The sequence below is a fragment of the Leuciscus leuciscus genome (genome assembly GCF_965113295.1).
Source record: "Leuciscus leuciscus genome assembly, chromosome: 22".
Taxonomy (NCBI): Eukaryota; Metazoa; Chordata; class Actinopteri; order Cypriniformes; family Leuciscidae; genus Leuciscus; species Leuciscus leuciscus.
Window position 1 is genome coordinate 7,400,210 of NC_138746.1, and position 15,694 is coordinate 7,415,903.

The 15,694-nt window shown below is 38.0% G+C and overlaps 1 protein-coding gene across 4 annotated transcripts in view; it reads left to right on the forward strand.

Annotated features, from left to right (window-relative positions):
• dlg5a (discs, large homolog 5a) overlaps positions 1 to 13,513 on the forward strand; it is a 61,718-nt gene extending 48,205 nt beyond the window's left edge. For 3 of the 4 annotated variants that reach the window (XM_082153970.1, XM_082153969.1, XM_082153971.1), the window contains exons 22-33: positions 733 to 895; positions 1,490 to 1,623; positions 1,717 to 1,881; positions 2,251 to 2,434; positions 4,103 to 4,251; positions 5,734 to 5,904; positions 6,893 to 7,089; positions 7,188 to 7,331; positions 8,784 to 8,911; positions 9,153 to 9,262; positions 11,069 to 11,178; positions 11,834 to 13,513. In XM_082153970.1, the coding sequence (XP_082010096.1) occupies positions 733 to 895; positions 1,490 to 1,623; positions 1,717 to 1,881; positions 2,251 to 2,434; positions 4,103 to 4,251; positions 5,734 to 5,904; positions 6,893 to 7,089; positions 7,188 to 7,331; positions 8,784 to 8,911; positions 9,153 to 9,262; positions 11,069 to 11,178; positions 11,834 to 11,937 (1,759 nt within the window). In that variant the 3' untranslated portion in view covers positions 11,938 to 13,513. The remainder of the gene's footprint in view (positions 1 to 732; positions 896 to 1,489; positions 1,624 to 1,716; positions 1,882 to 2,250; positions 2,435 to 4,102; positions 4,252 to 5,733; positions 5,905 to 6,892; positions 7,090 to 7,187; positions 7,332 to 8,783; positions 8,912 to 9,152; positions 9,263 to 11,068; positions 11,179 to 11,833) is intronic. The other variant, XR_014201620.1, reaches the window with a different exon arrangement.
• Positions 13,514 to 15,694: the final 2,181 nt, after the last annotated feature.

Sequence of the window (15,694 nt, forward strand, 5' to 3'; positions counted from 1 at the left end):
TGCTGCTACTAATTTACTTTCTTGATTAACCTGCTCAGCAAGAGATTCCTCATGAATGTTAAATCTGTACTCAGCAGATTTAGCTTCTCTTTTTTTTTTTTTTTTTGAGTAAATGTCTTAAGTGCTTACCGTTCTGGATTGGAGAGACATTTATGATTTGCATGTCAGTTTGGCTGCTCTCGTCCCGAAAAGATCCAGATTTTCTCAATCAATCACTAACGCTAAAGTAGGTTTAAAGCTGCAGTAAGGAATTATTATTATTATGTCTGTCGAATCAAACCTGTCTATGATGATAGCAAGAAGGCTGTCATCACTTACAACAGCTTCAATAATTTCTTTACTCCGCGATAGAGAGATCTCTTTTGAAATGTTGCATTCTTGTCAGGGAAGCGTTGATATTTTGTCTGGATATTGGAGCTGTAACATTAATGCATGTTTTTACTTGTTTGAGCAGTAAATCAGTCTTTTGTACAGGCATATTTAAATATTTAGGTTAGAAGAATCAATGTACAACCTTCTGGATCTTTTATTGAAGTCCTGTATGCACACTCCCTCCGCTTTCTATCCTGTCTTTGTGCCTGTGTGGCAGTTAGTCCTCCAAACTGCCCATTCAGTAAATGTCTCTTGCTCTACATCCACCTGCATGGTTCTCCTCTGTCTGCAGATCAGATTCTGTCTCAGCTGTTGATTATCTCTGATCTTGAAGTTCACACACATTTATCGCTCTGGCAGGCCGTACTTGGAGGAGCCACGGAATGTCATCGTGCACAAAGGGGCGGAGCCTCTCGGCATCTCCATCGTGAGTGGAGAGAATGGTGGAATCTTTGTCTCCAAGGTGACCGGGGGCAGCATCGCACACCAGGCTGGGCTGGAGTATGGAGACCAGCTACTGGAGGTTAGTATACATCAATACTTGACATCCATAACCCAGATGGGCTTTAAGAGAAAAGAATAAAGAAGTTGAAATGTTTGCCAATGATTAAAGTTTTTTTTTTTTTTTGTGTGTGTCTTTTTTTACATTTTTATAGCAAATGTAAATTCATGACACTTTTTATTTAAATACTGCCCAATTAGAGAATTTCACATGTCATATTGAGGACCATCACACCCCGGAATATAATGCATGTTTTACTTTACTTGCCATTTTATTTCATCATTTTATTTTATTTGCTATTTTATTTGCTATTTTATTGTATGCCGTTTTATTTAATGCAATTTTATGCCCTTTTTATTTTATGCAATATTATGCAGTTACTTTTGTCATTTTGTCTTTGTAATTTTATGCAGTTTTATTTTAAGAAATTTAATAACTTTTTTTCTTATTTTATTCTATGCAATTTTATTTAACTTATTTTGCTGTTCAGCTAAATGAAAATATTAGTAAAAAACAATGTCTTTTTTCTTCTTTTGAGATCAGTAAAGCTGCATGTCATGTCAAATACTAATATGCATTGTGTAGCTCACATTAATTTTGGTTTCTTTCCCTCAGTATAATGGGATAAATCTGCGCAATGCCACTGAGCAGCAAGCACGGCTCATCATTGGCCAGCAGTGTGACACCATCACGATCATGGCCCAGTACAACCCACACATGTATCAGCTCGGCAACCACTCTCGCTCCAGGTACAGCCCTTTTCCCATTCATTTTTGCTCAGGTGAATGCAGATTTCATCGCAAAAGCAGGTTTGGTTTATTCTTGGCCATGTTGTTCCATAGTTCCCGCTTGGAGCCAGTGAGCACTCATTCCACCCCGCAGGGCAGTGGAGCTGCCACCCCAGATAACCACTCCACCATAGACACCCTGAGTGAACAGGATGAAGGCACGCTCACCCCATCCTCCAAACAGACGACACCCACCACCAGCCCCAACAGCTTCATCAGGTACTGCACAAATACATACACAGATCTTGCCATCTACTGCCTACATACAGTATCCTTCAAATATTTGTGGTCTGTAAGATTACTTTTCATTTAATTTATGAAAAGTGACAGTAAAGACATTTTATAATTATTATAATGTTTCGAAGAAATGCTTTTCTTTTTAACTTTCTATTCATCAAAGTATCCAGAAAAAAATTGATCATGGTTTCCACAAAAATATTACGCAGCACAATTGTTTTCAACATTGATAATAAAAAAATCAACATATTAGGTACATCTTTTCTTAAAAGGAAGCAAATACCTTTTGGAGCCCCCGGGGTTACACAACATGAACACCAGTCTGATTCTGTATCTCTCTTGAATATTTAGAATTTCTTCAGAGAGTTCCAAGAAGGTTCCCGAGCCTCGCTTGGTAACGGTGAGGAAGACTCAGGTGGAGCTGGGTGTTCAGTTGTGCGGAGGAAACCTGCAGGGGATCTTTGTGGAGAGGCTGGAGGAGGACAGTCCTGCCAGAGGAGCAGATGGGCTCGAGCCTGGGGACATGCTGCTCGAGGTAAATGGAGCAACTTCTCTGTCTGTGTAAAGCTTTTTGGGGACTACCGTGAACAGAAAGGGTGAGACAGCAGTTCTTTGTAAAACAAATAAATATTTTTTTTGGGGTGATAGATGCTTTGCGAATGGACTAATACACTTTTAGCAACAGCCCTGTTGGCTGCTGGTACAATCAAGAGTCGAGACAAATAGGTTCCCGGAGTCATCTTAGCATTGGCACTGGTGCAGTTAGACTTTTAACTAAAGCTGAACATGTATCATTACTCTTTACTCCATGCAGTGCTGCAGTGATAATATATTTCACCCTCAACAAAAAGCCAATACGATTTTTCCATTGGCTTTTGGAAAATAAGCTCTTTGACCAACAAAAGTTTGATTATGAAGATGTTTATCATGATAACTTATGCTTCTGACAACTCTTTTAGTTGGAAAGTTTGAAGATTTTGCAAGAGTATAAACGCAACAAGGCTGTAAAGGCTGTGATAGACCAACATCAGTGTAAGGCCGCTGTTGAGCGTCTGTCAGCTCAGTTTTTGCAGTGTGTTCGTCACCGTCAGCACAAGTTGGACCCCGTTGGCGGCTTTTTGGCTGATTGAGCATATTGAATCGGCATCAGTTGGTGAGAGAGAGAGAACTCCGATTGGCTGTGCAGTTCAGTGATGAAAGCAAGCAAACAAGGAAGTCAGAGGGCACACAGAGAAGGCTGTTCTAATTTTGTCATCTTACCTGAGGTTTTCGATACGTGAATATTTTCATAACGACATGGCGAATGAAGAAAGTGATCAACCTGATTCACATTTAAAATGGTAAGCAAGCACTTTTACGATTTGTATATCCGCTGTCCCTGTTTCGTTTTTACTGACGAACATAGACTTCTGCCACCTGCTGATGTAGACAGTTATTCCTCTCACGCACGTACAAAACATATTTGCTAGTTGGCCATTGGCTGTAGTCTTTGCTGGGTGTTCAAGCACAATGTTTTGTCCTAAATGCGCACAACGCGAGCTGAGGTTTGGTCTGTCACGGCCTTAAAAGCGGACCAGTGGGTGTGATGTTTAATGTTCCTGACAGCCTCTGTCGTCCCATTTACCCACGTTTTAGCAACCACCTTTTTCAAGATACATAAAAGCTTGTAAAAAGCATGAGTGGGGTATTACTTTTGTATTTTATGTTATAGAATGAAATGAAAATATTTTGAGTTTGTGTAATGTAATTGTATTTGCTATAGGGTGCATTCCAGCCTCATCCACGGACTGTATTGTTTTCCTCTAATTCAGATGTCAGTATGATGCATTCCTAACTATTGTTTTTATTGATCACTTCTTTGCTTTCTCATATATTGTGTGAAATTGGTAATATCCCATTCTTGGCATGGACATATTCAGACCTGTGTCAGCCACATTATTACACACTTATTTGCTTCACTAAGACAAAGCAAAGTCATCTTGTTTCTCTACATGTTTATATTAGTTCTGGAATGGAAATCGATCTGGAAACCTTCAAATTTATAAATTTTTGTTTGTTTTGTCCAGTATAATTCAGGCACAGTGGCCAGAGAAGTTCTAAAACTTCAAGAAGTTGACAAAGTGTACAGTTATATTTTTGACGTGAAATCGGATATTTAAACGAAATGCGATTTCACCCTTTCTATCGTTCTTTGTTCATCCAGTATGGTTCAGTTAATATGAAGAATAAGACGGTGGAGGAGGCGTACCTGGAAATGCTGAAGCCTGTGGAAACAGTGACTTTCAGAGTCCAGAATCGTCTGGATGAGTTCAAACAGGTGAAAGACACTCCTGGAGATGGATTCTATATCAGGTAATAAAAAAAAAGTTCAATATATCACTTCAAAAATAAGAGCTCCAACCCGTGTTCAGTGTGCAAATTGAACAAAGAAAATAGTCAGTTAATTGAACTGAAGTTTAAAGGGGACTCAACCTTCTTTTTAGCTGTGATATAGTGTCTATATTACATTCAGACTGGTGTTTTAAGAAGACAAAAATTACAATACTTTTGTCCTAATTTCTACACTTGCAAGAGATAAACCCTTGAGCTTTTATTTTGACGGAAACTGCAGTTGAGCTGTTATTTTGGCAGAAAGCTACTGTTTTTGTGAAAACAGGTTTACAAACGTGTCTCATTACAAATCTAGTGAAATGCTGTAATCATCTTCCAAGTGTTGGAAACTATGCTAATGTGAAAATAATGCATAACTGGTGCTCTCTATGTTCCCAAATGTACGGTAAACTCACAAAACATGCGGAGAGGGAGTTTACTGCGTTCATTGGAGTTCACTACATTGTGAACTGAGCCGTTCTGAATCGCAGAAACACCGAATCAGGAGCTGATCGCGTGATCAATAGGATTAGTGCGCAATTCGCTTTGAAACACAGACTATATATTTAATTCATTAAATCACAATCTTTTGCGATTTTAGTTCGTTTTACAGATACTTTGCCAAAGCAATGGTGCAAAACAGCGTTGGAGACACTATGTTATAAGTTTTGAAATATATTCGGTTCATTGTGAAACTGTGGCGGCACAGATTAGACTGGTGGGATGCAAGAGTCTAGGTAATTAATGGGAAACACTAAGGTCTCACACAACAGTCTGCGCATCTGCCATTGACACATCACCATACATGGCCACTTACCATTTCCCTATAACCAAATGCCAGTGTTTGAGCCTAGTGCATGCTGCTCTAAATATAGATATGTGAAAAAACTGCAGCAACGGGAATCTTTTAATCTCTTTAATTATGTTTAAGATGGAGGGTGAGATATTGTATCTGGCGGTGAAGATTATATCACCAAATCTCAATAATTTGTGTTCTATAATAGTAGCCGTTGTAATTAGACGGTTCGAGACAGTGATGCATTGTGTCTGCGCGGTGGAAAAAGAATAATGGAAGAGGGATGTTCAGAAATAGCCGTGTTTGTCTTTGCAAATGAAATTCTGTGGCCCGCAGCTGTTGCAGGCGCTTTTTCTGCATGTGCTCCCATGATGTCACCCGCAGTAAATAATCTTTGTCAATCCGCATGTCATGAATGAGCAGGAACGAGGAGTTATGAGTGGCTGCTAAAAGCCGCTTCGTGCTACTCCCAGGAATGAAGGATCGGTTCTGTCCAGGCCTCTTCCTGAATTTTTCATTCGTTCTTTCCTTCCCTTATTATTCTTTGTCTCCCGCACCCTTTTCATTTGTCTCGTATTACCTCATTCTTGCAGATGCCGCACCGCAGTCTTTGCCTCACGTATAATGCTGTCACTTGTTGAATTATTCATTTCCTCTCTCTCTTGCAGAGCACTTTATGACCGAGTGGCTGAGACTGAGCTCGACCTCTCTTTTAAGAAAGATGACATTCTCTATGTGGATGACACACTACCAAATGGCAACTTTGGCACCTGGATGGCCTGGCAACTTGATGAAAATGCACAAAAAATTCAAAGAGGGCAGATCCCTAGCAAATATATGTGAGTCCCATCCTTAGACTCAATCAAATGATGGTGTCTTATAAAGGATGAATCAGTCACGGTTAGTCTAATTTAAATGTCTAAAAAAGTCAAAAAGCATCAGTCTTTTGTTTTGTTGAATCAAGAAGTTAAAAGTTAGATTGTTCAGAAGTTGTTCATGTGACACTGTAGACTGGAGTAATGATGCTGACAATTCAGCTTTACCATCACAGGAGTAGATTACATTAAAATAGAAATAAGTTATTTTGATAACACTTTACTTAAAGTCTTTATGCATAATGCATTATTGAGGTATTCATAATGTATGTTATAAAGCATTAAATCTGTACATAAATAATTGTAATCAAAGTTCATATTGCAGATTCCTTGTTACATCTGAAATTTGTTGTTTGTCATGTTTTATGGTTTTAATAATGCATTATACTTTCCAAAGGCATAACATAACGGTGGTTACGATTATTCATGAGACAATACAATGCACTATAAGGTGCATTACAAGGCATATTTAAAGCTTTAAAAATACTTTTATAATGCATTATACATAAAGGCTTTAAGTAAAGTGTTATGTTATGTATATGCCAATTGGCCATTATTTGGCCATTTTAGGATTATTGATTTTAAGATATTAACCATTCCCACTCGGCTGATTACATTGTTTTTAAATATATTATTTTTGCTTTTTTTTTAATGCTATAATTATATCATTTTAGATTTTATTTTTCTACATGGATATTATAATAATTGGTAGAAATTGATTAATGCTAGTGTTTAATTTCAGCAATTTTGAATACATATAATTCACTGTTATTATAATGTATTATGTACACTTACTAGCTCTCTAGATGTTTATAAACTTTATATTGATTTAATTCAACCTCTAGTTAAAAGCAACGTAATGCAACTGAATCCATGTGTACTGAACTGAATCCAAACGTACAGAAGACTGCAGAAAGGCAGTTGTGTAGCCTGAACTTATGTTCTGGTGCAGGATGGATCAGGAGTTCTACCGCAGACACAGTATGACTGAACTGAAGGACGAGACGGGCTCCAGTAAGACCCTCTCCGCGGCCGCGCGCAGATCCTTCTTCCGCAGGAAACAGAAGCACAAACGCAGCAGCTCCAAAGATGGGAAAGAAGTGGTAGCCTTGGATGCGATCAGCACAGACTCTATTCCATTCTTAGAGGGTGAGACTCTCCAGTATCCCATAATGCAATGCAGCTGAACTGAGCATTTTGATGAGACTGATGTTGATTCTGTATTGTTTTTTGGGGGGTGTGCTCAGACTGTGTGAGCCTGGCCTATCAGAGAGTGCAGAAGATTGACTGCATGTCTCCCAGACCAGTGCTGATCCTCGGCCCGCTGGTGGATCCAGTTAAAGACATGCTGGTCAAGGAATCTCCAGGGAAATTCAGCAGATGTGTGCTTGGTACATGTCTATTAGTTTTTAACTTCAATGTGAATGCTGTTAAAATGATCTTTGTAATTAAATAATACTTGTAAATATTTATACATTTATGGTATTGATATTCATCAGTACTAGATGGTTCATCAGGTTCATCAGACACCACCCTTAAAATACACACATCCTCATAACATTTTCAGAGAATGAGAGAAAAGAACTTGAGCTGTTTCAGGAATTTTAGTTGACCAAATGTGTTCTACTGTTACAAGTAGAATAAACTGATAAACAGATAAACTGTACATCAACTCTCCAAGCAAATTTTCCAACTTCCTTAAGCAAAAAAAAAAAAAAAAAGGTAAATGAGATTACTGTATTTCTCTGCGTTGTCATTTATAAATAACAGCTCTGTCAAATGCTCTAAAAATAATTGATTGTTTAAATGTCAGATTGATTTAATTAAATAGTTAATGTTCACCCAAAAACAAATTACTCACCCTCATGTTGTTCCAAACCTGTAAGACTTACGTTCATCTTCGAAACACAAATGAAGATCTTTTTTATGAAATCTGAGAGAGTTCTGTCCCTCCATTGACAATCCACACAACTACCAACAAACATATAATCAGAAGTTCAACCGAACCTGCTTGACACTCGAGAACAAACCTCTTGCGGAAGCTCAAACGTGCTGCGTAACACGAGAATGAACCTCATTGGTTCTTGAGGAAGCTCAAACGTGCTGCGTAACACGAGAATGAACCTCATTGGTTCTTGAGGAAGCTCAAACGTGCTGCGTAACACGAGAATGAACCTCATTGGTTCTTGAGGAAGCTCAAACGTGCTGCGTAACACGAGAATGAACCTCATTGGTTCTTGAGGAAGCTCAAACGTGCTGCGTAACACGAGAATGAACCTCATTGGTTCTAGCACTTCAAGCGAGCATGCTTGAGCTTCTGTTTACTACAACTGATGTGAGTTGATGAATGTTTATATGTGGAAAAAAAGCCTAAATTCAATCTGTTCATCATATAAAGTGATCAAGTCTCTTCAGAAAATTAATATGGATTAGTTTTACGATCTCTTTATGAACTTTTTTTAAGCATCAAAGTGGTAGTTGCGTAGCTGTCAATGGAGGGACAAAGCAAGAAATCTTAATTTGTTCCGGAGATGAACGAAAGTTTTACAGGTTTGGAATGACATCAGGGTGAGTAATTAATGACAGAACTTTCATTTTTGGGTGAACAAACCCTTGGAGAGTAAAGGAGTATGTTCAGTTGCATACGTTTTTGCTTTTGTATCAAAATTGATACCTAGATACAGAAAATTTCACTGGTATTACTATTTAGTTTTGGTATCATGAAAACTGGTAGTATTAATGGTATAACTGTCAGTGTCAGTAATGGATAAATGTCATTGGTTCAGCCTTAATCATGCTGTTGAATATGAGTGAGCTGACCTTTGTTTGTTCTGCTCATCCAGAGGTGATGAAGGCTTCTCAGCAGGCCATCGAGCGCGGGGTGAAAGACTTTCTTTTCATCGACTACAAGCGGAGGAGTGGCCATTTTGATGTGACTACCGTTGCCTCGATCAAAGAGTTCACAGAAAAGGTTTGTCAACATTTCTGCTGACTACATCTCAGTCAGTTTGTTTGTAATGTTAAATTGAAATAATACCACCACAATCTGATAAATAAATAGATGAATATCAAGAGATGAGGTTCATGTTACTTGGTTGTTCTTGCAGGATTGCTGTCAGTGACTGTAAGCTTGTTTCTGTTTGCAGTCGCTCATGCTGTATGTGTGTAACATGACTCAGACCTGTTCTGTGCTGTGTCGTTCTCTCTCGTAGGACTGTCACTGTTTGCTTGACATTGCACCTCACGCTATCGAACGGCTTCACAGCGTTCACATTTACCCAATCGTCATTTTCATTCGCTACAAAAACGCAAAGCAGATAAAGTAAGTGTCCACATCCCTCTTCACACGTACTTCTCGTAATAAATGCAGCAGGTACGAATATTTCAGCGAGTTAAAGAGCCAGCTGAGCTCTTGGGTGTCCTTGCAGACCCTTCCAAAAACACACACACAGTCTCTGTTTAAGGCCCTCCTGGCACATTTTTACTCCAAGAAGTTTCCTGTGCGCTCTCTCCCTCAGGGCCCCAGAGACATTTGGGAAATGGAAAGCAGTTTTACTGTGTAGGCTGCATTTGACTTGGAAGAACGGCTGTTAAATGGATGAATATCTTGGCTCACTTTTACCATAATGTTACACAGAAATAGGACAAGATATATGACAGTTTAGGCAGCCGCTTCACTCTTTCTGTCTGTGTCTCTCTCCTTCGCTTATGCTCAAGGGTGTCCTCTGAAGACCGCTTTGTGAGATCCCGGGCCCGGTTTATCAGACAGGCAAAATTAAAGCCGACTCTAGACCCTTAATATGCATATCACGGGTTCACAGCATACTGTACTGATAGCTCTCTAGGGGTGTGAGACTTAAAAGAGCAATAAATCCCTGCTTTATTCTCCTGATAGTGCTGCATAACTGTGCCTTAAGGTCTTTTCTGTGCGAAGTTGTCAGAGCACTAATAGTGCAAAGTCGTCCCAACAGAGGTTTTTTAAATTGGTGATTTCCCAGAAGGATTAGAAAAGCAAGCCTGCACTCAATCACTGTGGAGATTAATGCCGTCTTTGACCTGATGACTAGCACCTACTTAATATAAAGGGTTAATTATTAATACTCAAGATCGTGACATCACGTCATGTACTAGAGGCTCTTGCTTTCTATGAACACTCGCACATATTCATGATATATTTGCCATGATTCTGTGCCAGTATAAAATGAAGGAACAATTAAATATTAATGTGTTTTTTAATGAAATTCCCCCATACTAAAACTTTTCAAATGTAAAAAATGCCACACAGAGACTTCAGAAATGTGTGTGTGTGTGTATATATATATATATATATATATATATATATATATATATATATATATATATATATATATATATATATATATATATATATATATATTAAAGATTTTGTAAGCATATTGCGTAGTTGTGCTTGGAGTCAATTGTTATATTTGTGATAACTTAATAAATATATATAAAATATATATACAACAAAGAAAATATTTTTTTATAATTTAATTCAACTTGTAGGGTCAATCTTTATTTTAAAAGGGACAATGCACAATTAACATGAGCACACAAGTCTACCAAATTTTCACACAAATTTTCGTCCTCCAGACAAAGGTAAATTGGCCACTTTTGGCCACTACTGTATATATACATGCATATATTATATTATTATATACATATTGTGATTTTTACTAGATAACTATTTTATATATTTTTTGTTTTGTTTATATTTAATTTGAGCTATATTTCCCATCCCTAACACCTAACAACAGACTGTTGTTTTTTTAAACTAGAAAACTATTTTATTTAGTTTTATTTTACTTTACCTTAATCCCCCATCCCTAACACACACAGACGAGACGACACCTGTCACAGCAGTGTGTGTACATGTTCGGTGTTTAGTTGTTTTGCCCTGCAGGAATCTTCTTTTCAAGGGAGTCTTAGTGATAAACAGCTGATGTCTTCATTTTACACGTGTTTTTATTATTATGTACAATCACCTGTTCAAAATGTTGCTGCTTAAACCATGTTTGTCTCAAAAGAACTATGTCAATGTGCCAGTTTAATCTCGTAATGTCATTATGTGTGAAGTGTGAATGACTGTTTCTGTTTCCCCGTGTAGAGAACAAAAAGATCCGGTTTATCTGCGGGATAAAGTCTCTCAAAAACATTCCAAGGAGCAGTTTGAGGTTGCACAGAAGATAGAGCAGGAGTATAGCAAATTTTTCACAGGTTTGTTTGTTTTTGTGTTGTTTTGTTTTGTTTTTACATTAACCAAATACTGTAGTACTTTCCACAAAAAATATTAAGCAGCACAACTGTGCTAATAATAATAATAATAGAAGAAAAAAAAATTCTTAAGCAGCAAATCAGCATCTTAGAATGATGGATCACATGATGCATAACAGGAATAAATTACATTTTACAATATATTCAAATAGAAAAGTTATTTTTACTGTTCTTTTGATCACGAAAAAAATAGCGTTGGTAATCATAAGGGACTTAAAAAAAATAAAAATAAAAATTTAATAAAAATTTGACCAACCCCAAACTTTTGAATGGCAGTGTAGTTTTGTGAAAAACAAATTGAATTTTGTTATTTTCAGTTGCGCTGTGAACTTACAGGACAATACAAAGGCCAGTTAATTAATTTCAGAAACATGTTGTCTTTATAATATTACTCATTATCTTTCTCATAAGTATAAAATGGGTTTTACATCACCTTTTTATTTTAGGGATGGGGTCCCATACTCCAATTGAGTTTTTATTTTATTTTTATAATGTGGGTAATTTTAATAATAGCTAATGAATAGGTAAGTCCAAAAATTTGACTGGTATTGTAAAAAAACAAACCAATGAATCACTGTTTTTGTATGTTTCCTGGCAGGTATCGTTCAAGGAGGCACCTTCCCTTACATTTGCACTCAGATCGTGACTATTGTGGATCAGGAACAGAGCAAAGTTCTGTGGACGCCGCTGGGCTCTCCGTAGGGCTCTGAGACTTACAAACACTAGACTTTATACACTACACACTCAAAGGTACACTAACGTTACGAGCGTCATGTTGAAATAGTGATTTTTTTTTTTTTTGTGTGTCAATATTAATTTTTATTATGTTATTAATTGTAACTCTTATTTGTATATATGTTGTGTGTGTGTGTGTGTGTATGTATGTGTGTGTGCGCGAGCAGGATGATAGCACTGAAGTATTTGTTCGTTTCCATTGGTCTTCCTGACGGACATGTAAAGTTTTAGCAATGCTGCATTTAAGACACTCGTTTACAGAGCAATCAGTCAGTGAACATCCCCCCCCACCCCCCGGCCGCCCATACGCAGCCCTGTACCAAAACGTATGCGCGACACCCTCCCACGTCCCACATATCAGCTCAAGGACTGAATCCTCGTCTTGTGCTTTAAGAGTCATTTGTGGCCAAGTTTGTTGTGTAGATGTGAGTGAGCGTTGCTTTGAATCGTAGTGCTTATCTATCAAGCTGAGACAAGACAGCAGCTAAGCGGTTTCTACGGGCCAAATGGAAGTGCCTTTGGAGATCTACTGAGCGTATGACAATGGCATGAGGTGAAAGCCTGGTATTTAAACAGTAAAACTTCTCAGATTGCACTCCAGGGCTAGACAGACCACTGTGTACTATGAGATCTCGGAGCATTCTCATAGCAGAGCTTATATTTAAAGAGAATATCCCACGTAACACTTGTACACGTAAGCGTATGTATGCAATTTCATCGAAATATATAGAAATATATTTACTGTATTTTTACTAGGCTATAGGCCTAGGGGAGTGTGACGGAGCGGTCACGTCTTAGCAAATATTAGCATGTTCGCGTGCGTGCGAGAGAGCGAATGCACATGTTTCTGTTTGCGTATGTTTGTCAGTCACTTTTATATGTACTACACACTAAAAAAAAAAGCATCGCAGAAAGAAAGGTTGCAGGGTAAACCTGAAATTGTTTTCTTAAATCTGTTTAAATGTTAGTGGCTTTTCATTGCTATTTAATTTTTTTATTTTTTATTCAAGAGGCATGTTATGTCTCATGCAGACCAGTAGCCCCATTAATGTTGTGCCAAAAACATGTACTTTTTTTGTTTTTCTGTTTTGCACTTCCAATGTTCTCAACCCTAAACAAATGACTGTTCGTAGGTTTCCAGTAGAATGGAAATAGGTACTATAATTTTTACTGTAAAATAATATTCATGTGTATCACTCCTGTTCCATACATTTCATTAACTGCCTTTTTTAAAGAAAAAGAGAAACACTGCATAAAAAGGGATTTCTTATTGCACAGTTTTCTTTTCGAAGCAAGATATCAGTCCATTGGGTTGAAATTAGGCATTTTGTCAAAGTGAATCTAACGTCGAACTATTTTTTCTGAATAGCTAGCGTATGGTTTTACACGAGGGATTCATCACCACAGAGTATTTAGAGCGATTAGAACACAGGTACTGTTTCCATCAGGATTTCTTTTATTCTAAAAGAATGTGATTTGTATGAAAACGTCATTAATGCGAGAATAAAAGTTGTTTTCTGTACCACACAATGTGATTAAATGAGTGAAGATGGTGTGTGTTTGATTGAAAGACGCGTTGATCTGACTGCGGGCTGAGATCTCCATCATATTAAGGGTGTTATACAGCGCCGGCAGATTGACATGTGCTGTAATTGAGTGTGGAGCTGTCTTATTTGTTGCTCCTCCTTGAAGCTGATGCACTGCGTCTAACCATGGGGAAGATGTGGTGTTAATTACTGGAACTAAGGTGAGCTCTCAAACAATACCTGCGTCTGTACAGCTGTCAGCTGCAGTTCGGGGTGGAAGAGTTACTGTTAAACCTGATTCTGTATGACGTGACGTGATTTTTTTTTTTTTAAACATCTTGTCAAAGAGGTTTAGAGTCCTGTTTTGGGGGGAAAATAATGTTGAAAACTTGTCCAGTCAGACCATCAGCTGACTGAGGAGAACACTACAGTACTGTCATTGGAACTTCTATGCTTTGATGAAAAGCACTGGTCAAAGGGTTTGTCGTTTGAAATGCATGTCTTTCTGAAGTTCTCTTGATTCTAGTATAGAGAGACAGATAGATAGACACATACAGATACATATGGAAATGTAGACAGATGTAGATAGATAGATGATAGACAGGAGACAGATATGGACATATATGTAAACAGATGTATAGATGATGTAGATATGGATGGATGAATGATTGATAAATGTTTGAATGAATGATAGATGGATACATGGTAGATGGATGGATGATTGGATGGATGGATGGAAGATAGATATAGATAGATAGAAAAGTGATAGTGATAATTTAATTTCCATATATACATTTTTAACATTTCAAGAAAGTTAGCATAATGTATAATAAAATATATATTTATGAAATCAACATTGTTATATTCATAAATTCTTAAAGTTCATAAGGCATTAATATTAACAATATGAACCTTACTGTAAAATGGTGCAGAATATCTAAAAAAAATATATATATAACTTCCTGTTTATGTATGTGTGAACTGTTCTTTGTCATTTTACCCATTTAAATAATTTCGTCTTAACTTTAGGATCCACTATTCCAAAACTTCATATCTGAAGTGATCACTATAATGAAGCATATGCATTGCATTAATTCACATATTTACATATTTGCAGCAAAGGCTGCCACTTGAACATTAATTGTTTGTGAAACAAGCTTGAAAAAAAAACTGCATCCAAAGACTTAATTATCATAAAAGGCTGATTTAAAGAGGCATTGAATAATAATGCGCTTCTAGACACATTCCTCTTTGTTTTCAGCTGGCGTTTAAACAAGAAAGAAGAGTCATCAGGTAAGCCCTAGCAAACATCCCCCTGACAGAGAGGTCACGGTCTGTCCCACAGCACATTTCCTTAGTAAGAGATTCGTGTAGTGTTGGTGTGTAGCTCTGAAGATGCCCTCGGCCATGCCAGCGCTGATTATTGCAGTTCAGTCATGAGAACTGAAGCTCCTCCCCCGAGCATGTGTCCTCATTTGGATCGTGCTGACTACTTGTCCTCAGCTCCCTCCCGAAATCACGGGAAGCCCTAAGAATGCCTTTGCGGCTTCACCCCGAAAGCAACACGTCCTTCAAGTCCCCTTCCTCTTCTTTTAGAAAGGGTCGAGTCTCCTGCTGGGGTATCTGTTTCCAGACAGCTGCTGACCTCTCTTCTAAACTTGAGAACTAGTACTAGAACCTGAGTGCTAGAACTTATCGATGTGGTCAACCATGCAAACGCTACATTTCTGAAAGTGTACCCTCTTCCTCCACCTTCTGAATAATACTCCTGCTCAACTAAGCTTTGGATCTGTCAGCGATGCCGTTCTTTGACGCGGCTCTTGCAGGAACCGGTTCTTTAGCCCTCTGACAGCTGGGCACGTTTTCCAGGAAGATGACCAATCGTGGATCCTATTGCCCTCCATAAATAACACCACTGAAGCCAGGTCTGCAAGATCCAGGCCCTACCAACTAGTGGCCTACCAGGACAGAGGGCTGTGAGATGGAAAACCACTAAAAAGACACCAACACACTACACAAGACAGTTCACAATGTAGAGTTTTAACTCTGAACATAATGATGGAATGCACACAAACATAGAGAAAAATTGAGAGAAAGGAAATTATTCTATGGCATTCGTAACATGATTTTCTGTCACATGTCACCCAGGGGTGGGGGTGTTGTCTATTGAGTGACACTCAGGGTTGGATGTTGTAACA